The 26,150-nt window shown below is 40.1% G+C and overlaps 1 protein-coding gene and 1 long non-coding RNA gene across 2 annotated transcripts; one reads left to right on the top strand and one right to left on the bottom strand.

Moving 5' to 3' along the window:
• Positions 1–366: 366 nt before the first annotated feature.
• Positions 367–26,051, bottom strand: LOC139112034 (protein FAM13A). Its single transcript, XM_070672804.1, has 11 exons — positions 25,918–26,051; positions 24,351–24,500; positions 23,277–23,658; positions 22,919–23,162; positions 5,435–5,605; positions 4,766–4,907; positions 4,381–4,620; positions 3,978–4,187; positions 3,258–3,905; positions 2,924–3,171; positions 367–2,830 (listed from the first exon to the last, which is right to left on the bottom strand). The coding sequence occupies exons 2-11, from the start codon at positions 24,465–24,467 to the stop codon at positions 2,617–2,619; spliced, it is 2,616 nt and encodes an 871-aa protein (XP_070528905.1). The 5' UTR covers positions 24,468–24,500; positions 25,918–26,051; the 3' UTR covers positions 367–2,616.
• LOC139112064 (uncharacterized) lies at positions 5,575–6,541 on the top strand. The gene is made up of 2 exons (XR_011547317.1): positions 5,575–6,170; positions 6,351–6,541. It is a non-coding gene; the product is annotated as an uncharacterized lncRNA (long non-coding RNA).
• Positions 26,052–26,150: the final 99 nt, after the last annotated feature.

Below are 26,150 nucleotides of genomic sequence, written 5' to 3'. Positions count from 1 at the left end.
ACTAAACGTTGTATATAAATGATATCGCGGAATTCGATGTAGCGCTTTCAGTGCGTAACCAACCAAGATTAATTAAATCTATTCAGTTGTAAGTGATTGCCCTGGCGTCGTACCGTTGTTAGCAGTTTTATACGTAATGCATAGAAAGTCTGAGGACAATAGTTTCGTAACGAATGCGAAAAACGATAAAGTGCACAATAATGTTGAACATTTTTTTTAATCGCTATATCTTAAATGACAATAATTAAACGGCAGCAGGTGAAACTAATCAATTTCGAGGGTCGACCAATTAACAATAATGCATCTTTGCTGAATTTTAGGATTTATTTTTATATTCGGTTCGATTGGTCTAACTCATTTTCTCACTTTCTTTTTTTTTTTTTTTTTTTTTTTTCAGTACTCTGTCTCCAACCGTTCTTTCCGGAAAAGGACTCTGCTTTGTTTATTCTATCGTCATAGCTGTAGAATCTTCTCAAGATATCGCCGACTTCGATCATCTCCTTGCAAAGGAAACGGCGGAAAAAAAAAAGAACATGTTTTATCTCGCTCTTTTACAAAGTTGCCTTCGCAAAACGAAGAAAGAAACGGAAACGGAACCGAGTACTCCACACACACACTCCCATCTTAACACAAATATATCTCTCATTATATCACAGACTAAAAAATGCTTTGGTCTAAAAAATTGTTTTAATCTTTCTTGTTTCTTATTAACTTTTGTTAGCGAAAACATATACGTGTTTATGCATTTGCGAGTGGGTTTGCTGCTATCAATATAGCATTATTTCGTTAAAATTAATTTTGCGACATCGAGTTTCCTTGTCGAGCTTTCTTTCGCATTTGATGCCGAAATAGTTAAAACCTTGGCGACTTTTGTGCCCTCGATTACACCCTAGAATTTTCAGATTCCGAAACGGCGACTGATTACGTCGCTGTGTGGTAAAATGAGAAAACAAAAACCCTTTCGGCGCGACTCATCGTTGAGTGAAATTCGCAAAGCATTTCCTTGGTATTAATTGGCATGCGGTGGAACTCAAGCCATTAGCACCCTTAATTCTCGAGATTCTATATAAAAAAATCGATCCAAGTGGAATTTTAAGGCGTTTTTTTACGATAATAGTCCCCTAGTCGGTTGTGTGTATACATTGCGAATGGCCTTAAAATCGTACTTGTACAAAAATATAAACGCAAAAATCAACGAGCATCTCTTAGTGAATATTCTTTTTCTCTTTCTCTTTTAATACGTTATTAAGTAATCGTAACATTTTATAGTACTCTACAATATTACAACATGTGATATCTCTTACAAGGTACTTACTTATATTACGAGTAACCCCACAGATTCGTTCTTTACTCTTTCAGCGTTAGACTTCAGCGATTAATACAAAATGACAAAATCAATTATCGAGTTTATTTTAAACGTTAATTATTACGTGGACACTTGTCCTTTTTTTCCTGTAATCTTATTAATACAATAATTATCGTTAATCAGAAAAAATTTAATCGGCTTTACAAACAAAACTGCACGAGACTCTTCTCATAATAAAATAATGCTAAATGTGAATCCTATTTTACGTTTTTTTAAACGTAAATAAAAGTTACATTTCTTTGAAATAAATATACTATCTGACACGTTTCATGCAATCATACGATATACGTCGTTATATGTTGGAGAAATTCAAGTTGTCTTAACGATTTATAAAGTCTGTCCTTGTTTGTTCGATATCTATTCTCGCGTTAATCGCTATAAAACTTGACACTTTAAATACAAACAAGTTTAGAAATCTTTGCAACAAATTATATATATATATATATATATATATATATGTATATATATATAGATATATAAAATATAAGTACATTTTTTATATGTTTGTAGCTGATCAAGTTTATAAACTGTAAATATATCAAAATAATAATCCCGTTAACGTAAAAAATATATCCTAATGCTGGGCATAATTATACGACGAAATGAATGGAGGACAATGAAATGGAAATTTTCCATTGCAAACGAACACATTACATACAAAATGAACCGATTAATAAGATACGCGATTATTTCATCGAACATTATACGATACATCACATTGTAATAACCATTTTGTGTTATTAGCGCTTTCAAAGAGTTCAAATGTACTACCACGATCATGCGTTTATTCCGTAGACTATTGCTTACTACATTGTTGTCCATTTATACGTATTTTCAACTTATCGTTACGTTGATCGATTATGTTGATCAAAAACGATATTGTGAAAAAGATACGTTAATGTAATATCGAAATTATTTGATATTATTTTTTCAGTATTGTAACCCGAACGTAATTTGTGATCAAAAGAAAACCGTATAAAAGAATATACGGCGCACGTGATCCGAAAGTAAAGTCTTACACTTACAAGTATTACGCCTCTTTCTTTTCTTTTTCGAAATTTTTTGATTTTAGACGACGACAGATTCTAGTTATGGTATTAGCATTCTTCACTTTAGCAGATATTGCTTTTCAGGTCTTTTCAATTATGGCTGAATAATACAAAAATTGTTGACGGCAATAAATTTACCTGGGGTGTATGTTTTCAGACGTTCAAAGATTGTTTCTCGTCATTCATGAATTAAATACTACGTCAAGCTTTTTTAGCTATCAGCGCGTCAATCAGTCTCAGTTTCGCTTTCGCTTGCTTGTAAGATTCGTACACGGTGGTAACTTGCGGTCCGCGATCCTCACGTTGCATACGACGGCCAGCTCGGGCTTCAAACTGCGCTTCCAATTCTTTCAACGCCCTGCGAAGTCGTTTCTTCTCCTCTCGAGTAGCTCGTTGTTGTATCAATAATTCTTCTCTATAAGAAGAAATAATGTTTGACAAAAATAGTTGGCAAATATGAAGCAATTTCATCAAATACATTTATTCTCTAAAATATGTACAAACTTACTGGGGAAGAGCGTGAAGGCTTTCACTAGCGCCGCGACTACCTTCGCTGCTGCTATGCTGACTATCGCTGTCAGTCGGCATTTGATCTACGGGATCGATACAGTCTAGGATGCCTCGGTGTGACATGTCAGGCTCGCTGGCTCTTCTATCAATCTCCACGGGATTTCCTGGCAGACTCGACGATGTAAAATCCATCGTTTCGTGTTCCAGGATTGTGGCAAGTTCCGAAACACTATCCTTATTTTTGCTCTGTAACATTTATAAAGCATATTCTTATTTTATTTTTTATATATATTTCGAATCGCACTTAGTTAAAGACAGTTAATTATTCATACCGCGCCAGCTCTGATCAGCAACCTCTTCAACGTTCTATACCGGTCGTATAATGATCGTACGACCGTTCTGTCTTCCTTAGAGACTGGTCTGCCGAACGTATTTTCAATGTGAAGCAACGCCTTTTGAACCGCTGTCTTTTCATCTAACAATTGGTCATAAGTGAGCTCCTCCATGTTATCGGGCCGATTGTATTTGATACGCTTTTCACTGAGTTTCTTTTCTGCTTCCTTCACCACTTCTTCCATCGTAGCTCGAGACTTCTCGTGCCCGTTATTGTTATTCGTAGGACTGTCAGCAGTGTTCAGTCGGTTGTTGGCGTTGGCAAGAAGCGCACCTATTGGATCTTCCTTCAGTAATTTGTGTTCCTTACGCAGCTTATTCAGCTCCGTGCACAACCGTTTGATGTCGCGATTGCTCATTTTGTCAGAATGACTCGGTCGATATCCGAAATTTTCTTCAAACTCGTCTTCATACTTCTTAATCTTCTTTTTCAGGCCGTTAATGTGCTTCGCAAGGTTTTTCAATCCCATTTCCGACGGACTGATCGTGCTCGGTTGTATCTCCTCTTCAGAGTAAAATCTCCGAGGTACCAGCAGGGAATTCCTTGGCGAAAGCATAGCTTCCACTCGAGCGTCCGCGGCTTCATCCTATTTAAATCGATGTGCTTAATTTCATTTTAATAATTACGTGTAATTTATAATTTCTAAATTTATACTTACATTTCCTTCCAAGTGTTGAAACCCCCAATTAGTCAAACTGGGATTATTCATATCTTCATGATCGACAGTTCGTGGACGGGCTGGCGAAGGTGATCTGCTCGGTCCACTGCTAAGCATCTCCAAAAAACTTTGAGCTGGCGAGCCATTATGGCTGTTAGGACTTGGCGATACATTGGAGATGTACATATTTTCAGTTTCCTCTTCGTTTTCCTAAAATAAAATAACTCTTTTATTTCTCATAAAAATTAATTTAATTCTTTTTTCACGCAATTTGTACAAAATGAGATTAAATTTTAATTAAATTTAATCTTTTACACATAGGCACATATATCTTATTTGTCATTTATACTTTCATACCGTCGTACCGTCATGAAAGTATCGGATAATTCTATTTTTCATTTACCTTGCTGGAATTTTGATCGGTATCTGGGACTCTGTGCACTCTTCTTCTACGCGCTTGTCTTCTACCTCTCGGAGTGATGCTTCTACTGAAGCGTTCGCTACTTCTTAACCTTTCGGCGTCGCAGTCATATTTCTCGGTTGCTACAACTACATCGCACGGCGACGGCACCGACGACGACGACGACTTTTTCGACACAGGTGAGACGTTGGTTCTCTCTTGAAGTAGTAATCCACCACATCTCTACAAATTACACAAAGTACTTAACAATTAAATATTCCGTAAAATAAATACTCGAGAAAATTATTTCTAGGACAAAGCACTTGCGTATAAAGCATGATTAATAAATGTTATGAGAATTAGGGAATATTGCTGTGATGATACTCACCACCCCGTGACCCATGTCTTGGCCAAGCTGCAATAAAATGTGCAAGTGTTCCTGGCTGTTGAAATCCTCGTGGCTGCTCACACGTCTGATCGTATCCGCGACGTCGGTGTTACTGTCGAGAACACGTTCCTCACTGCTGCTCCTAAAAAGTATACATTTGTCACGTTTCAAGTATAGCTTCTTTTTTCTAGATCCGTCGCAATACGAGGCTGTCGAAGACGAGCTCGCGAATGCAATTCAAACGAGACGAACTCGTGGTAAAATTCAAATCGCCAATATTAATATTTTTTACTCATCACAAAAGTGAATTTATTAACGAACAAGAGAAATCACCGTGCAATTTGGAGCAATCAGCGATCTACCGTACGTGCAAAGCGCTCTCGTAATTATAACGCGTAATAGGCCGTTACATTTTATGATCAATACGTAAATTGCATAAATTAAATGCAGAGTTGTGTCGCGCGCAATAACATATTTATGTATAAAATTAATTTTGCCGATAAATGTTAATTCAGTCCAATTCGAGGCGCCCGTTTCTCGCTGTGATATAATAAATAGTTTAGCGGCACTAAAACTCAATTAAAGTCCGTAATTAAACCGTCAAAGGCGACTGCAAGTCGTTACGAATAGCATCGGAAGGCACGTGTGATTCTCTTATCGCAAATATACCTTATCAGCTTCCGTTCTTGGCAGCAGGACTCACGACGTTCCTTGCGCTTACGTGGTTTCAGCGCGCAGAGCAGAGACGCATTCTCGGAGTCTCTCGGCTCGTCCCTCGTATTCTTGCAGATCTTGCAGTCACCGGCTGGTACCAGTCCGTTCAACGTGTTCTCGCGGATACTACGTCCATACAGGAGCGAGGACCCAGAAAAGAAAAATCAAAGAAACCAGGTCAGATTGTGGAAAAGCACCGTCATCATCTTGATGCGTCGACCTTCGAATTTAATTGACCTGCTATTCGAGTCGATCGGTAAAAGTACTTTTTATGGATACAAGAATGTGCGGAAACGAGCGGAACTGCCGCTGAAACGAAACCTGGGAAGGATACCGAGCCTCGAGGAAAAAAAAAAAAAATTGATTGATTGGCGATAAAATAAGGTGCGATATTTATTATATTTGCAACGTAGGTAATTTGCGGTCTTCCGATCGCGGAAGTCCCGCAGGACGCGGGCAGGGAAGTACGTGACAAAACGAAACGGCGCCGCTCGCTATGAGACGCGAACTTATTGAGGTGACGCGATGGCAAAGGCGATGGCGATGATGAGAATGACGATGATGCATCATCACGTGAATAGATGTAATAAATTGGCGCGCACGAGACATAATTCGATTAACCCATCGGTGCAACGGGCGGCTGGAAGCTCGTGGGGTCTGCAAACTTCATTTTTTCTCCTTTTTTGTAGAGGTTTGTAAAGATTTAAAAATTGTTTTTTCTCTTTTTTGTTGTATTTTTTTTCGGATACTTAACGCTTCTTCTTCTTCTTTTTTTTTTTTAAGTTAATTTTTTCAATACAAACTACAAGAAGTTACTTAAAGTTTCAAAGCTTGCGCGATATCTTCCCAACAATTCAATATATTTTAATAGGTAGTCGGACTAGTCGCCTCTTCGTCAACTCGTCGTTAAGTGACAATCAAATAGACCAAAGTCTATCGCGTGGTGATTCGTGATATCGCTTCTAAAAATAAACGACTAGTTTTGTGTCAGCGAGCATCGCTGTCTAGCCGTTGCATAAGAAATTTCCCGGCGCGGATGGTATCAAGGTGCATAATAAGAGACGCGCGTTATTCAATCCGGTACAATTCCGTGCGACGCTCGCACTTGTGTCACGGTTAATAAATTTCGATTAAGGACGACGTGGAAATCTACTCTCTTCGCCGAGCCCCGGCGCGTTCTAACAAGGCCTTGGCTCTTTCACGAATTACCATGGATTTACGGCGCCGCTCGGCGAGACGCGCTGGCGCGATCAAACGCCTCCTAATGCACACCGTAATGCGAGCGAGAGATGCGGAACGATCTGCTGATGCTGCGGATGCTGATGACGGTGAAACGGAAACCAAGACGCTCGAGAGAACGACGGAATCTTAAGAAAACCCGTGAAACGCTGCACTTTGCGTAATTACGTGCAATAAAATTTAATAAATTAGCTTTGAAAGAACCAGACCTGAAGCTGAAAGATAACCGGACGATACAAGAGCCGAATATCGCAAGTATCGTCCTCGGCAGAAAATTAAATAATTATACATAGTCTTAATCGTGTATGCATATCTATTTAATACGTCTTGAATGTATTATCTCGACGTCAAAGGTCGTTTTCACGTTGTCCGGCAATAAGATTGCGAATGACGTAACCCTTACGCTTTCGCGATCATCAAAGCAAACGTTTAATTAATGCGGAATAATCGCTCGCGATCTCCCGCTGTCGCTTGACGTTTATGGTCACCTGCACACGTGGGACCACACGAGTGATAGACGTGTGAAGATGAACCGCAGGTATCTACCTACGTATCTACGTGCAAACGCCTTGCTTTTCCCCGCGCTCGAGGAAAGCGGCCCCCGTACGTTAACCGGCCGCGGTTGCGTGGCGACGCGGAAAGATCGCATAATGCCGGTATTCATTATGTCAAACGAGAAGTTCGATCGGTGATGGAAGCTCCAAACTCGATGTAATTAATTAAATTCGAATTACGATCTTACCTCCTGTCTACGCGCAGCCGGACGGAGAAAATTCGGTTAACCAGTTGGCGCTCTCTCGGAAGGACGCTCTTCTGCTTTAATTAACGATCCTCGGCTAGCCCTCGCGGCTGATTCGCGATTAATTAGAAAGCGCGTTTGGGTGAACGCTGCTCTGCTCCGGCTTTCGGTTCACGAAGTGGAGAGATCCGCGCCGCGGTCAAGGACGATTTTCGGCTCCTCGCACTTTTACATTCGCGGAGTTTGTCCCACGCGTCGCGAATCACCGTCTATTTCATTTGCATACGTGTACCCACGACGCTGGCGGAAAACCGACTGCGCCGCACCGCCCTTGGGTCCACTATCTATATCGCGCTGTCGTGTTCGCGCGTGCACGTGACTGAAGCCCATGCACGCGGTCCTTTATTCGCTCCGCTGCACGCAATCGTGTATATTTGCACGCGAGAGTCGCGGGATCGCTCCGAAAAAAAAATAATAAAATAAATAAATAAATAAATAAATAAAAATAAAAATTGCACGTTTTAACTTCGACGCGTAATGCGGCGTAATACGCGGTGCGCAAGTATGGCTCTTCTCCGGCGTCAAGTTTTTCGGGCGAGCCATTGGAAATTTCAAGACCAGGCTCAGCGGTGTGTATTATCAATTTAGAAACCGGAAGGTGAAAATTTTCCCGCTGGAAACCCAAACGGAAGACGCAGCGTCGTTTTCGGGAGCCCGTGGTTCTGAATTATGCATAGGGTTCCCTCGCCGGGGCTGCGCGGCGCAGTTGTAATGAACTTTACAGGGAATCGCGGATCGTAAAAAGAACCGGCGTTCTTTTTCTCCCCCCGGTTGACAGGTTGAGTTGCGGCCGTTTAACCACGCGGCATGCGTGCGCGCGTGCACGAGGAAACGCAAATGTCTTGGAACCGGTTTGCGAAGCTCGTTTCCGAGTCGTAAGCTTTACGAGCGAAGGAAAGCGATTTTCGAATCTCGAGGACGAAAGGCACGGCACTCCCTTCGGCGCTCGAGGACCTCGGAGCCTGGATGCCTGGCGCGTTTTTTTAAATCCGCGACGTCGGAAGATTACGGGTCCTCTGGTTTCCCACGTCGATAAGGTAAGATTAAAAATAAACCTTCTCAAATTAATTGAACCACGTTACGCGGATTTAATTCAAATAAATAATACGGTATAAGTGTATCCAAATGCCGTGTCGACGACAATTACGCCCGTTCCTATGAAATGTGTAAGCTTCTGTTTGCGCATTAAAGATGCACATCTGTTTTAAATATACAATGTATGTTTTATTAATGGCGCCGCTTAAATAAAGAGAACGAAGGAATAGAGATTCGACATGCAAATTAAAATATTTATTCGACACTGCACGGGAGAGCGAAATAAATATAAATGGATCTGCATCAATCGATACGTCGCTCGGTATAACACGCCGGCTATTATTTATCTACGGCACAGTCGATCAAATATAATTCTCAATTCGGTCTGCGTTATATCGGCCTGGGACGAAAGAGGGAAAAAATGAAAAATAGATTTCGATATCCGCGAGACAGCCGAGCCCCGTTTCTTCTGTGAAATTAGGTTGCGAAATTACGCCGTTTGAATAAATGCATTGCGGGAAAGGAAAAGTGCGGGCGCAGCTGCGAACGCATCGTCCGAAAAGACCAAGCGGAGCCTCTCCATCGATCGTCAATGCGCGTAAGTAACTGCACCTATCCGATTATATATAATTATTGGCAAAATAAATTTACGCGGAGCACTCACCCTGCCAATTGGCAGGGCAGTCGGCGGGGCATTTTCAGACATGAATTACGAGGTGATAAAATGCGAGAAAATTGAACGGCGCTGTCGCAATTTGACGAGTTATGCGAATGAGTAATCTCCGGAAAATTAAATTCCTGAAGCGACGTCTTCTTTCCCGCGGTCAAATTTCAGATTTGATATGAGAGCAGCAGACGAAAGATCGACAGTGGGGATTGAAAAAATTAAGGAAATTTAAACGTCCAGAAATTTGTCGAGGAAAAGGAACTAAAGAAATTACTGTCGATTCGAACAGGATCGTTATTTTATTTTACGGCATTATTTTTCGATCACAATAATCGAACGCATGCGTTCTTTTCGGTCTCCGCTCATCCGGAACGTTCAAAATTAAATCGAGATCGATGTGTCGCAAGAGTTACCGGAAGGACGGTAGCGTGTTTCAGCGGCTTGGATTCGTTTTAGCTCGTTTATGCGACGTATACACGACAGGCACGTAACCCGTAGTAATACTCGCCGAACACGATCGTTATGCCTGTATGTTTCACGATCCCGTGCGCGGACGCGTTCGGTACCCTTGACGTCAACGGCTCTATTTTCGGTCGTCGTCGATGTACATTTAGCGCCGGGCGTGCATCGTAAAATCTACGACAGCGATTGAGCACGAGCGAGCTGTGTGTTCGTAACTAAATTGCACTTCGCCGAGCTTTCTCCGTCTCGTGAGGAAATCTCTCCGGATTCGTTACGTCAACGATAATTAATTTGTTGACCAAGTTTGCGCTTGAAATTTTAATTTAATCGCAAAGGGAATAAGTTATTTATTGCGTGACATGATATTATAAAGTCGATTAATATTTTTCTTCAATACTTTTCTAGCACCATTATCTGTTTATTACATTTTGGCCGAATTTAATGGATAATTAATTTATTATTATATTACTGCTAATTATTACTGATAACTATGAGTTTGCGATAACAGTGTCACTGATAACGGGAAATTCACGACTAATAAAAAAGGAGCACCATATAAAAAAAATAAAAAAATAAAAACACGAGCTACGTTTATTGCCGCAAAACTTGAAAAGAACGGTCGCGTGTATGAGTCACGCGTATGCATATAAAACAAATTATTTTTGAAGCCGGCCCACTCTCTCCCAACGGGATATTGAAAACAAATCTATGTTACGATTGTGTGATTTACGATCGGATATTTCGCGTAATCATTTCCCTGTGATGTGTCAATTTCCAAAAAAAGAAAAAAAAAAAAAAAAAAAACAACCAGACAGTACGTTTCATTTCTCGAGCTCTCGGAATCTGTACGATTCCCTCTGTACCGTTTTTATTTGCAGTTATGACTGATGAAAATTCTGCGTCGCATTGCACAGTTTATATCAGCGCGATAAAAAAAATTACGAGCGACTTAAAAACATTCAGAAGCGAGTTATGAGATGATTAAAGTAATCTTTCTTTCCGTTTTCCGCGGGCCGTAAACGGTAGTATTATTATTATTATTATTTTTTAGATTAATCTGTAGAAAATAACTCGAGTCTCCTTTAATTGTCTAATTTGCGAGCCCGCTGATTTTTCAGTTTCTTTCGCCACACGACTATTTGCGTTACAGACACGTGTCTTGTATCGAAATCGGCTTTTTCCAAACGGAAGTTTCCTCTGATCGCGAGTGGTCGTGCCAGATTTGGTTCAAGTCCAATAAGATCTATTAGAAAACATTACGTCATTCTTGGACCGCTCGATAGAAGAAGAGTGAAAAAGCAACGACAGTTGCAACATAATCATATACCTTAATTTGTAATCACGCGTTTTCTATTTCTCGTTTAATTATTTTGCGTTAAAACTTTTCTAAATATTTTAATTCATCAAGAACCTTTAATAAACACATAGAATAAATATTTATCGAGATTATTGGCGAGTTTAATGGCGTGAAAATTGATCATAATACGAAATTATCAAGCATATTGATAACAGCTAGTTGATCAAGCACGACGTGAAGCAATAATTGAAACAATGCCACTCATATAATAATTATACAAATGTAATTCATAAATGTTAGAAAACAAAAAAAAAAAACATTGATTATGTATTTTAAAGTAAAACTACTAGTTGCATAGAGAATATCATAAATATACATACAGTCGCAATGTTCAAAACTTGCCGTAAAAAGTTTTAGCTATAAAATATTTATTTTAATATTTGTTTTCTAAAATCAAAATGATAGTTATGCGGCGTCTCGAATATTCGCGGCCGCCCGGTCGGAATTTTCCTACGACCGGGTGCGAAGGTGAGAAGCTTCTTTTTACTTTCGCGAAACACATCATCATCCAATTCAGGATAAACGGGGAGTAGGCACGTATTCAAGGCCGACGAGAGGTGCGCGCGTATAGGTTGCCCCGTGATTCATTCCGAAAGGAAAAAAAAAAAAAAAAATACACCTAAGGTACACGGATGCGGGAGCAGAACCGACTCGCAGCAGGACCATTTCCTTGACTTGCCTGTCGATGTAACGCTGCTCGGGACAATAACGTTTCCCAGTAACCTTTCGCGCATAAATAAACCTCAAGCTGAATAGAATCAGGCTGAACAAGTTCCGACCGCGAACACTCCAACTCTGACAGTCGGAAATCTCATTGCCAATTCCGCGGCAGATTAAAGGTGCGCGCAAATCTGTCTTTAATAAAAATTAGTACGCAAACAAATTTAAAAATTAATGGCTTATGCTTCGTGCGGTGACTTATACCTCTATTACAAACGCCACTGCAGAAATAACATCGCTTTGAAACCTGTTACAATTTAACGAGCTACGAAGGTTTGCCAGATACCGATTCCGGTTTCAACGAATTCCGAGCTTGAGAATAAATATAGTTAGTGAAAATACAAAAGAATTTCTTGTCAGAAATGTGTGTCGGGGAAAACTTGGTCAGGAAAAGAACCAGTTCAGAGATTTGGAGTGCCGTTCGAAACTGTTCCCATAATGTGGCGAACTCCCGTACGATAAAAGTATTTTAGAATGTAGTAAAAAAAAAAAAAAAAGGTACGTTACGTGCAATATGTAATCATAAAATAATTACATACATTTTGCGGGATTGTTACACGTTTTTAAGGAAGGAACCGATTGCGCGATATTTAAAAAGCAAGTTCGCCAGAAGGTCTCAATTATCAGCTCACCTGTTCGTCTATTATCATCTATCACAATCGGCGATAATCCAAGACTTTCATTAGCGGGTTATCGTCGAAGAGAAAGGTCAACTGTTGAGTCGACAATATTCTGCGGACAATCGTTCAAGGGTCCCTGCAACTAAATTAGCGATCTATCTCGGCAGAACTTGGTTTTCTCGGGAATATCGAATGTCGTCGACGGATGGCACGATCGCGGGAGACAAGAAGACGCTATCGCTCCGTTGCGAGACACGTCGCGTACTGAATAATGTAATTAATACCGCGGGAGTAATATACCCTTGTGTGATTAACGATCACGCATAAAGCATTCATTTTTGTGCTCAAAAGTGTCTTATCAGCACCGTGGATAACTCTTCCGGATAACTTCCTCGCGCGACAAATCGACCATGTGCGATTTACACGCCTTCCTTCTTTTTAGAAAGTAATTTATCTTTATTTCATTTAATTCATTATTTAAGATATTGAGATAAGCCGATAAAAATTATTTCAAATCCTTTTCGATTGCGCTGAAATGTTCCATCTTGTATATTTAATCCATTTTTCAAGATAACGCTGTTCTTTTTTTTTTTTCTAATTTAAAGATTTAAGCGTGCTATTTTTATGCGTGATGTTGAAAGTTTCGAGGACATTTTTCGAGAGATATAAAAATAACGCGAAAGATAAAGATGTTTACGAAAGAAAGAATTTTGAACGCTATTAAATTATATAAAATTTTTACGAAAAGCGATTTATAACACATAATATATAAAAATATATATATATATATATATATATATATATATATATATATATATATATCAAATCGCACATGGTCAATTATATATATATATAAATGTAGAGAGAAAAAGAGAGAGAGAGAGAGACAATTAAGTAAATGTTTGAGTGACAAATAATTTTCTGTGACTCTCTGGTTTTAGCAGAAAATAATCTCGTTTGAAAAACTCCCGAACAAGAAGATTGCAAGACGTGCAAAACTGTGAAAATTTTACTGTCAACACTTTGCACGCGCGTCTTATTATTTGCCCTGTGTTCGGTAAGAATCGGATATTTCGAGTTTTGTGACAAAAAGATGAAGCGAGGCGTGTCATAAAACGTGACGTTAGCAACAAGGTGACACACACTTGCTCTCAGCTCGTAAGAACCGGAAAAGAGCAGTTTCACATGAAGGTTTCCCGTGCCCGCCTGTCTCTCGCTTTATTTTCCCTGGTATCAGTTGCGGTCTTATCGACTCGTGTCAACAGAGAATCAGCGACTCGACCCTGCATACTGCGCTCTATTTCCGGACCGCAGAGGCTATTTGCATCAAAGTTTACGCGATTATTTAATTCACGGCGGACACCATGGGAGCCCGATACGCAATCGCACCTACGTCAGAAGCTTACGCTCGGCATTAGACTATCGACATTGTTCTTTTTTTACATTAACATTAATAACTTACAATTAACAAGAATAGCTTCGTGCTAAATTTTCTTTTTTAAATATAGTGACAAAGTATTTATTTAAGCTAACCGATAAATGTCAAACAAATAGGTTTTATTTAAATAGAAGTAACGTAAGACCTGTGACTTTTTTTTTTATCATTTCCGATTGTCAGCACTCAGCTGTTCGCTAAAGCCGATTTTGTAGTCAACAGCGGCATTTGAACTGTTCGAACGCATTTTTATAAGAGATCCTCGCACCAGGGGACTGTTGTTAAGCGAGGGTTGCGGAGTAAAATGTAAAAAACTCTTTCAAGAGAATACCTGACCACGATGGCGGAATAGGAAAACACCCGTGACTCTTTGTGGCGGAGCCGCTACGGAATTACGGCGTGGAATGTGGCCGGAGACCGTCGATGCTTAAAATGAAGTCCTGGTCGGCTGCCAGGATCATATTCGCGGAGTTGTGAACGTGAGAGAAAGAGAGAGATAGAGAAAGAGATTCGGCCAACCTTTCTCACACTGAACCGAGAAGAAAACTGCGTAGTTGTCTATGCAAAGGTAATCCTAGAGCATCGTCGGGGTCACATATCCACAAAAATCAGTCAGGGCATTGACATTTTTATATATAAAAAAAAAAAAAGAATTCTATATCTTACGCATTTAGAATGCAAGAGTAATAATCCTTTCTTTTTTTAAACTTTAAAGAAGTCTTAAAAAAAACTTTTAAATGAAAAATGGAGGCTTTCCGCGCATTATATATAAATAAAAAAAAGAAGAAAAAACATTGGGTCTGATAAAGATGGTAGGTAAATGTAATTTGTTTTTGTTATAATCGTCGTTTGTACGTAGCTATTACGTAAGATCAATAAGCGTGGCATTAAATTTTCAGAATACATAATTGGATTAGATCCGATATCGCGTGTTCGTGCGAAACTCGCCAAACTTGTGTGCAAGTGCGCAATAAACTTTCTGCGAACAGAAATAACGCCAGCGTCGCGATAGGAAAGAAAAATATTTTTAAAAGCTGAGAGATGAACGTATTTTTTTTACGGGGTTACAACTCTGTATAAATAACTTTGTCGGCAACATAGCCGACGATAATAGCCTTTACATGTCGATGCAACATTGTGATTTTTTCACCAATATTTATTCCTTCATTCATTCAACAAATAATTAGTATTTTCAATATTTATTCAAGATTTTATCTAGATTGAGAATTTCTGTTTCGTTGTTTAATAGTTCCTTCGCAGAATTTTTTTTTTTTTTAATACCAAACGTTTCATGTTAAATAAAAACAATTTGTAACTTTAATTATACTTGATCTAAATTTCGACTTGGCCTAAATTTGATTTAACATTCGGTTTTCTATAGCGGTGAAAATATGTTTCGCTCGTTCTTGGTTTATCACGAGTAATTTCGCGAAATAAACTAATCTCATTTGTTACATCCGCTTTAAACAGCTGCGAGTGACGCGCGGAAAATTCACGATATCGTGTGTCATTAGGCTCATTACTCCGATCTTCGATATCGATGATGCGCTTAATCGATCTATGGTTTCCGATTAATTAGCAGCTTTATCCGACCCCGGGGTATCGCGTTTCGCGGCATTGTTGCTGATCGAAACGACGGGAGAAAAACCTAAGTGTGTCGTGTTCCGTTCGCACGGTCGTAATAAAACACCCCGCGGACAAGATAAATTCGGCCGTTAACGGTTTTTATCACGGACTTTTGGACCCGATTGTTGCACGCGACGACCGCAAAACGAATTCGTTAAAACGGTTTACGCGTCACCGGCGCGCCTCGGCAAGCGTTCACTTTCCGTTTTACTCACCGTGTGCAAATTACTGATTTTAATTCGATATCAAAGTCCATTCAGCACATAATTTCCTTGTTATCTTATCGCGTAATAAAAGGAGATGTTGTCTGACCGCAGGGTTTATTATATTCTTATCTAGACTGCGCTGCGCCAACGGGATGAAAATTTAATCTACATTCTATATTTCACTACGAAGAATTTTTAGATAACCCGATAATGTATGACGCAACAGGAAAGATTAAATACAAAGTGGTATCAAATGCTTCTTCCGACAAATTTATAAGCTAATATATATAAATCTCCGAACAGATTTGTAATTAATAATCTGGTTATGAATTATGTACCGGTTTAAAACGTCGCGTAGTTGATTTGTTTTGCGTAACTGACGGAATTTTTTTTCCGAAATCCAATCTTAAAAAATTCGTGTAACGCGTAAATTAGCTGTTAATTTGTTACCGTTTAAAACCGACGGTGATTAGTTCTCTCTCGCATGGCTTGCGCCACGTCAAGCGAGAGTCAACGTCGGCCGTCAAGTCGGCGATTTTGAGGTTTGATTTAATTTTAATATTTAATTAATATGTCCAGGCAAAGACGGTCTTCGTGATTTTCGAGATCGAGGACGACCTGAGGGAAGTACCGTCTCTGTCTGGACATACTAATTAAATATTACAATTAAATCGAACGAGAGTAACGAATAGATAGTTGCGGGGTGGCGAGGGGGCGGAAGGGGGACGGGGTGGGAGCGAGCGCGGTATATTTCCTAGGTATATTCCTCCACTACTCCCACTCTCGCTTTGTCCTTCGCCGGTCGCGCGAAGCACACGTACGCACTACACAGCAGCCACGTGTGCGTGCCGAAATTATTACGTACTTGCGTTTAACGAAAACCGCCCGCTCGAGAACTATCTTCTCCTTTATATTTTTCGTGTGAGGAGAGCACGTGTGATTCTCCGTGTGAGGAGAGCACGTGTCGCGGCCGGTTCGTCGGCCGTTCCGGGAGTTCCGCTAAGTATTCGGTCGTAGTTTTTTTTGGCTTTATTCTGAACGCGAGTGCCGGACAGGAACGCGCGTAAGAGAATAATAATTTTCGCGATTGTAAAATCACGGTCGGGGTGTTCGCGAGTGACTTGTGCGCGGAAGGATGACTCGACACGTCCTATCTGAGAGGAGGAACAGGCCCGGGAAGGGCATCATGCGCCGGCGGAGCAACTTTTAGGTGAGAATTAATCCTTTTTTTCATAGAAAATCTTTATAAAAATAAAGCTTTATTTTTGCATTGATTTAAATACATGTCTACATTAATATGTTTTATTTTATGTTACAGTCACCGGCAGAACTCTACACCTCCGCTGGAGTTTATGCAGATTGGTAAGTCGCATCATTTTTTTTTTTTCATTGTTTGTAATTAAAGTCTCTTAAAGAAGAGCGCACGTGTAGCGCGCGCATGGTTTCTAAAATTTATTTAAAAAAATCAGGAGTCAATATAATTTCACCTAACAGCAGGATGCATAAATTTTCCATATATCCATCTGTTTTTAAATTAATTTTAGAAACACGTATGCTATATTAATGCGGAGAATTTGCATAATTTATCCGATTTATTTATGCAAAAATAAGTTCCCGTTTCTGTTTTGACTCTTATCCGGTGAAGAAATAATCGAAATAACTGACGCCAATTTCCTGAAATACATTGTTCAAAAGGCTTCCCTTGTGAGAATGATATATGAATGTTCTTTCATACTACTTGCCAAACTGAGATTGAAGAAGTTGCCGGTATCTTTAGATCCAAACGGTCATGCTAGGGACAGCACTAGGATATAAGAGGCCACTTAGGCGACACGTGAACGGAATATAATCGTATGTTGCAACAGAACACGCGCGGCCACAATGTTCATCGTGTTTATCGATATACATGCAATTTGACGTCATGTAAGAGCGACAGACTCGGGCTCATTAATCGAATCAGGGGATAATTTAATTAATCACGTGCACCCTGTAAACTTGCAAAAGTGCAAGTTCTGTTTTTTTTTTTCTTTTTTTAAAGCTTTCGTTGATGATTGAAATCTTCCCACGCGTAATTAATGCAAATTAAATCGTTAACTGCTAATTTTTAATATACATTGCGTTATTTACTTAAACGTGCAAGTTCTTTGAACGTATTATAATTTCGTTGGCATCACGCCGCAGCTTTATTGACGGCGCCTTAGTGCATCATTGAGGTATTCGATTGGTTCCGCCGTCTCGCTGTCTATCGAGATGGATGCAAACAATGTATTCATATTGCGTCGGGTGTATAATCAATGCGTATCGATTAGATGCGATTGGGGAGATGGTTTTGGGGATCGTTCAAAGCAATTGACTGAGATAGATAAAGCGGGCCCGGAAACGTCCATTGCGTTATGGAATATTCACGGGGTATTCACAGACGCGATTGCGCCTGCATATATTAACCCGTAAATTACGAGATCCGAATAAAGCTCTTTTATCAGGTGAATCTGTCGCTGAAGGAAGCTATTTACGGTCCACCGATTTACGGTTGCGGCTGTATGTCGGTGCTCCTATATCGCGCCGTTTACGCGGAACTTTGAAACAACGATCGTAAACCTCTATTTCCTCTTTTAATTCGAACGTTTATTTAAAAATAAGTATTTCCCTTTAAATCTCCGAGCGTAATCTGAAACGTTAAACTTTACGGCAAATCCGTAGAACTCTTGAAACTTTTTTCATTATTATTATACCACACGCTTCTTCTTTCGTCAGACGAGGATTGTATGTTCCTAAAATTGTTCGAGTCCTTCAGCGCTTCGGATAAAAAGATGATATCTCGTATAACGCAATTGAATCGCTCTTCGATCGAAATCGTTTTCCTTTTAACCTACACTTGTTTCACGTTAATGGAAAACTTTATATATACTCGCCGGTCGTTTCCGAAAGAGTCGACGAGATTTTTGGACAGGGATCAAGCGCACGCGGCAAATGCAGCGTGAAATATTCATGCACACGATGCACTATTCATGGATGCCGCTCGTCGACAGGGTCGGCGGTGATGACGTAAGATCTATGGAAACGCATGACCGTGCATAACACCGATTACCTTAAGCCAATACCCCAAAACGAGGTCTCCATCGATCGGGAATGCGCAATAACTCGTATCACTCTTTCTCTCCCTGTCTCTCTCTCTCTTTCTTTATCTATCTATCTCCTCGATAGCTTACCTGCCTACCGGCAGGCTCGTTTCATCATCTGCATATCTCAGGTGTGAGATACATCGCACATGTCAAGCAACAAACCAAACGACTGTTTCGACAGAATATTTATCCAGTTCGCCTATTATTAATATATCGCTCTTCGTTTTATCATCGTTACTACAAGATCACGATAGCTTTCCGATCAAGACTCGCCTAATCTATCAATTTACCAGATCGCGGCTGAGAAGATAGAAAAATTTTTCGCGCGCGAATTAAGTCGCCGGTTACTCATCTTTTATAATTCCTACGTCGCCTTCATTTCCGCCCGACGCGATTAATCTACAGTAATAAACTTTAATAAAACGACAACTTGTCATTCGCCCACGCTTGCTGTGCGACATATAAATTATTACAGCGGATTTATATTTTGTTCTCCGAAATTTGCTTTTTAAAATTAATTATTTACTTTTTATTTTAATAAGTTAATACGAGTTGCAAGGTTCTTTTTTGTTTAACAACTTCAAAGTATAAACTACAGATTAATAAATCCTACAAGAATTTAATTCAGTTCGACGGTGTAATTAAAATTACTTACGTAACTTCTTGCATCGTGAATAATAAAGGTTAACGACCTATTGACCGCAGAAAACGTGACCGAGGATTTCCCAGATAACACGGTCATGATGTTATGTGATACACGTATATCGCGGTCTATTGTACGTACCTGGTTAAACAGTCTACCGATCTCGCGTGATCGCGGGAGGCGTGATCAATCTTGGATCCCCTTTTTTTTTCTCCGAGGGGAAAAGCGCCGCGCACTTTTAAAACATTTATTATCACATCACCCTTTAACGACCGTCACATCGTGTCATTCGTGTGAATAAAGCGATCATCTTTTTTTTTTTCTTTCCCCGCCGCACGACACGCTACAGGTATTTTACGAGCCAAGATTAATCGCTCCCTTACGGTTCCGTTTAAGTATAAGGGATTCTAAATGCGTCCCTTTAACCACAAAAAAGTTGAATAACGTTGTCAATCTTGCGAGCTGCTTAATTAATAGAAATCCGCACGATCCTTTCACGCGAATATTTATATCTGCACTCGTGTCTTATTAAAATTTGATACTTGCAGTCTCGATAGAAACCAAGTATCAATAACGAGATAAAATAGTAATTAAAAACTGCAAATATAAAGCTACTGTTAAAAAAAGTGATATCAGAGGATGATATTGAGCGATTTTAATATTAATATTTTATCATATTTAATTCGTGGCATTATTACTTCTATTTCGAGAATCTTTTTTGCATAAAAATTATTAATACCTTCAACAAACAATTTTATATCGTTCTCGGTATATTAAAAAAAAAAAAATAAAATAAAAAAGTGATTAATATACGCAGATGAAACTTATCGCTAGAATTAAAGTTGGAATTTAACGGCTCTCTGTATCTCTAAAATTTTAATTCCCCATTCATTTTCGATACCGGCCTTCGAAATGTATTTAAATTGCAAATAGCGGGGACCTCGTTGCCGCGAGGTAAAAAAAATTTCTTTTTGAAGAAATGCAGCGACACGTGTACGAAAAAGACCGGATGCAGTTATATTTGAAATGTAAATAAAAAGCGGCGCGCTCGTCAGAAAACGCTAAAGGAAAGGAAGCGTATCGAATCCGTTCAAGTACGTGGGCAGGGCTCAATGACGATTTCCCGGCAAGGCCAAGGACCGCGAATTTTTATCAGCCGGTAAACGTGTCGCGTTTCAATAACGCGATGACGAAATTAATCGCGGAGAAGGTCGTGGTTATTCTCGCGCGCGTTTCCTCGCCTACGTCTGCGATCCGACGATCGATGCAATTCGTAAATGCATGCTGATGACCTTTCCGTTTCATAGAAACCAATCGTTAACCGTTCGAAGTAAAAAATAAAAAAAAATAGACGACTGTAAAAGCAGCTGGAGCAAATATTGCTGGCGAAGTGTACATTTTACTTTCCTAAAACACATCGAATTGAAATAAAAGCCGTGGTTTTATTTAAAAAATGCGAAATTCTTGATACTCTGGCGTTTCGATATTATATAGACTTATATATATTTTTATTTTATTTCGTTTTTTTTTTTTTTTTTTTTTTTTTTAATTTTAACGCACAGCTAAAAGCGAATATTAAAACTTCGTGTTACTGTCTACGTTCGTTATATGATCGCTATATATTTTTATTCTTATTTCTACGTATTTTATAACTTTACTAACATTAATTTTTAACTTGCTAATTTAATATAAATGAAAAAATTGTATAGAGACTACGCAAATAATAACTTTTTCGTGAGGAACTTAGCAGCTGCCCATTTTTCAATTTCGTACTTCGCCCCGTGTGATCTGAATTATCGATGTCGCCTAACATATTTTTATGCGCGACGAAGCCGTACCTATTTGTAGGTACACGCAACCGAGAAAGAAACCCTGCCCCCGCACACAAGAAATGCGGAATTCCTTCGCATACGTCGTACGTGTGCGGAAATGAAATCGGATCATCTATCGATGTAAAATGATAAGGATTACTCGCTTATCAAACCTGTTCATAACACATTTTCATATTTCTCTTTTACGTCCCGTCAATACAATCTAGTCGCACTTTTTTTTTTTTCTCGTTCATATTTAATGCACACCTGCCGAAGGCGCGAGAAAGAAGATACCGCGGAGCAGACCAGATCCCTCCGTCGAAACTTGTCCAAGCAATCGAGACGCAATTGCGACGAAGCGGAGAATGCCCCGCGGGTTAGAAAATAATATCTGGTTGTCGTTTCCCACAACCGGGGGAGAAATTCTCCCGGCTACAAGTGGTAGAGTACAATTAGATAGCCGACGTAGAAGCAGACGTCCGCGAAAATTCTGCCGCGCTTGTGATTTCGCGGGAACGAACAGTTTATCGAGATAATATAGATCCGACGGGCAGGAGGGAATAACCGCCGGAAGTGCGAGCGATATTGTAAAACCTGGCAAGACCAAAGCGCGAATATCGTATCGAGCGAGCTCCTCGCGGAAGCATGCGTCGCATTTTCCGCGAAGTGCGCTTTGCAATTTATCTCGCGGCGCCGCGCCGCGCTACGCCACATTCGAATGCGTTACTCTTGCGTAATTCAGCACAGTTAACGCGAACGTGGAGATCGAATTTCGAGATCAGTAAACAAAGTTGCACTTCGTCCGATTTATTCGACGCAGGCGAAAATCTCGCGTTACCATAATAAATGTATTAAATCAGTAACGTTGTTCCATTGTTTCCCATTCAAATTGTATTTTGACTGGCGTTAAAATCCTTTTGCCTTTTTTTTTTGCCGAAATGGCGAAATATCGCGTGAGATTTTGTACGATAAATCTGTTTTATTCGTGAAAAAGAACCGCGAACAACAAAGAATATTAGACGGCACGTTGTTCAATGGTGCATGAACGGTCTATAAAGTTAGACGTGCGAGCATAGGTAGTTAAACTATAATTCCGCCCTAATAATGCTTTTTCACAATTTCAAGAACACCCGCGAAATTACCAATTTGACATGAATAAACGTCGCTGGGTTTTGCAGGATCTTTTTCTACAAACGTACGTGGCTTTAATATTCTTTTTCATACCAAGGCTTTTTTTTTTATTTTTTAAACAGTGAAAGTTTAATAGAGATTAATATTTCAGACAACTATTATAGTTCTGTTTTCAACGAAAATGTAAAATATACTATGTATATCTAAAATATTAATACAACGTTTATATTTGCCGGTGCCAGAAAAATGCCAGTTTACGACTATTAAAATGTTTTAATTAAAACTTTGTCGCGTTTCTATTAAAAAATTTGATCATTTCGTGGAAAATTATATTTTATTACTACGTTCACCGTTTTTCTTTCTCAAACGCCTATTTATTCATCTACGTAGGTGAAACGAATTTTAAAATAAAAAATGCAAATGATCGAAATGACCGAGGCCGAGAAAATAGACATCCCACCCGTTTCTGTTAAGTGAATTACTTACGTAAGTTCCTCGCGGGAGTTTGTTTACTTAACGAGACTTATCGCGTCGTTACGCTAAGAGAATCATCATGTATCACTCACCAATCGGGAAACAGCACCAGCGCCTCGGCGAGGATGTCCCGTAAGAGGGTGGTAGCAGGTGGCACGTGAGGCAGGATGACGGGCGCGAAAACACCGCAGACTCCGGCGCTGCGTCCGTGTCGTGCTTCGTATCGGCTGAGGTAGATCGTCAGGTAGCCGAGTAGGTGATAGTGCGAGGATGGCAGGGTCGACAGGATCTCCTTCGTCGAGGCAATCCACGAGTCATGATCGTTTGCGTAGTTCTCTGCGATTAACAAACGCTTCGATTTATCAAAAACGTCGGGAACAAATATTCTATCGTTCGCGATCAGTTTAATAAAACCCTCAATTATTTCGAAGCGTCGTTAGAGATTCTTACGGGCGTGAATGTTGAGCAGTCTGCCGACGAGGGTGGATGGGACGACCGGCTGCGGCAGTTCTTTTAGATATTGACGGAGAAGAGTCGCGGCCGTCGGCGGGCACCCAGCCGCCTCCAAGTCGGCGTCTCCCCGGCGCTCGAAAGCCGCCCTCAATCGTTCCGCCAGGCGCGGACTCCCGCCGGATAGGCGAAATACGGCCGCGCTTTGAAAGCCGTGCGTCTCGATATAGCTGCATAGCCGGTGCACTACGTACGGCACGCCTGTGTCGAGGTACGACTCCACCAGCTCAAGCCGGGTGCCGAAGATCCTGCTGGACCCAGCGCCGCGGCCCAGCAGCGAACCGGCCAGGACGCGCTTCACGCGAGCGAGACGAGACTCGTCCTGAAACGCAAGACCGCTCGTCTAAAACTAAACTAAACTAAACCAACGCTACTTCCTTTCCGTAGCGAGCTGTGAAATTAGATGTTCGTTATCTTTCCAAGTTATTAAGTTACAAATATTTTTGTCTCCCATAATTACGTTTATTCATGTATAAATATTCACGTATAAAAATTCACGTATAAACGATACACATTTTACGTTAAATGTCGAGCAGCGATTGATATTTCCAGCATTCGCAAAACGAGCAGTATAAGCTGTTAATAAAGTAAGGAAAGATAAAATGTAATCGGCGAGTGATTATTAGGCGCTGAAAAGGCCACGCATTAACAAAGTAAAGAAGCGAGTAAACATAGTTCTCGTTCAACGTGGAAACACCGGAGTTTTCTATAACTCGGTTATAGAACGAACGTAGCTATGCGCTATTATCTATTTATTAAGACCGTCGTCGTAGAAAATTCGCACAGCAATTCTTCCAACAGTTGTAAATTAATAAGCGTAAAACACGTGCGATACGCGAAGAAGAAATCTAAATCAAATGAAAAATGATTCCGAAATGCATATATGCACTTGTGACATTTTCAAGCGTGATTATCGAAGCAATTAATAACCGCTACAGATTAACGGAACAAAAAGTTATAATGCTTCAAGCGATAAATGTGAAATTAACAGAACGCGGCGCAAAAAGTACTTACTTTATCGTGTGTTTGACGAGAGCACGTGGGACTTGCCGTGGATCCATGATGATGATGGTGATGATGATGGTGGTGGTGGTGGTGATGATGATGATGTTCTTGCTGAGGGCGTCTCATCCCACTTTGTCTGCACCGCGACCTGCTGCCGCACTAACAAAAGCGACAAGTGAACTTTGTGAGTCGTCCAATCAAACGCTATTTTAAAAATCATTATCCGTTATTATTCTCGCATAAAAAAATTAAATTCGATTTTTTTTATATTTTTAAATATTTTTTTATCAAAAAAAAAAAAGATCTTGTGGAGTAAAAATATTTATTTAGACAAAAAAAATTTCTGAATAATGTAACGTTTTGTAAAATGTGATATTAACGTTTGAGGCAAAACGATAAGCATTAATTTAAATAGATGCAGATATTTTTAGAAACGGATCCTGAAATATATCTCGATCTCATTTCGCGTAGAAAATTGGGGGCTTTATATCAATCTAACGTCAAGTAACTACGACGTCATTTGCATGATCGTGCTGGAAACACATTCCGTCAGTGCATCGACATTAGCGGAACAATAGCGAGAGTAATTTCAATATTTTCGCCGACGCGCGATCGATGAGCAGCGCGTGACAAGAAACGCGCGGCTCGCTACGTAAGAAAGGCTTTACTTAAATAGATCGATGAACCGTGAGTGTCGTAGACCTCATTCTCCCGTCAACATTTTTATCGCGATAAAAATTAGGAAACGCGCCGATAAACCACCGTACCAACGTTTTCGTGACAAATATATATATAATATTAATATTACATATCAATCGATATAATTATTTAAAACGCGACATTCCTATATTTTTAGACGCAGAAAAAAAAAAAGACTTGGGTCGAATTTAATTATTATTGCAAAGTGTTATATTCGCGGGATGATCCGTGCACTTCAATTTGCATAAAATCCAAAAGAGACCTACTTATTCATTGGGTTCTTGATAATTGTCAGCTATCTCATCGGACAGATAATTTTTCTGCGACGCAGGTTTCATCCGGCGGCACAAAGTAGGTACGCTATCGAAAATAACCTGCCGACCGTTGCACCGATAACCAATACCGCGCGGTTGATCAATTTACCTTATCGTCCCTTTTTGCATGAGAGAAAGTGCGCAGCTCCGAAGGGCAATTACGAGACGGTTAATGATTGCCGATGATGCTCACTCGCGGGCCGACACCGGCCGGGGAAATTTAACGCGAACCGAATTACTCGTGCACTCGGCCCAGAATTGTGCCAAAATTTCGCGATTGCGTAACCGAGGAAGGTAGACGGGGAATTTTGCGTATGCGTGACATAATTACGCGGCTTTTAATCCACGCGAGTCACTCGCGCACTGAATTTGCGACGCAAATTGGAAAATTATCATGCGGTATTGTTTGCCAGTCGCGCCAATGCGTTTTAGCGTGTCGTCGAAAATTATTCTTTTTTGATAGATACGCAGAAAGTGTGAAATCAACTCTATTTTGCTGCGATCGACAAGCATCAAAATTAATTAATGTAAAATAATATTAGATATTAAAGAAAAACACTTACAATGCACTCTCTCGCGACCCTCCACAGGTTGAAGTACACTGAGTTCAGAGTGGAAGCTGCCTCGTCCCGCTCCACTCTTCCGTCCTCTCTTTGTCTGGATCCACCGTGAGTCTCTTCCGGGTTATGATCGTGCTTCTTGGATCCGGCCAGTTCCGTCGACTGGGGTGACGAACTTGTGTCGAATACCACGAGTACCGAACGCGAGTACCGCGTACACACTTTGTCGATTGAGA

Source organism: Cardiocondyla obscurior, linkage group LG26, assembly GCF_019399895.1.
Source record: "Cardiocondyla obscurior isolate alpha-2009 linkage group LG26, Cobs3.1, whole genome shotgun sequence".
NCBI classification, from domain to species: domain Eukaryota; kingdom Metazoa; phylum Arthropoda; class Insecta; order Hymenoptera; family Formicidae; genus Cardiocondyla; species Cardiocondyla obscurior.
Note: the sequence above shows the minus strand (reverse complement) of the source record. Positions and strands in the feature narration are given on the sequence as shown.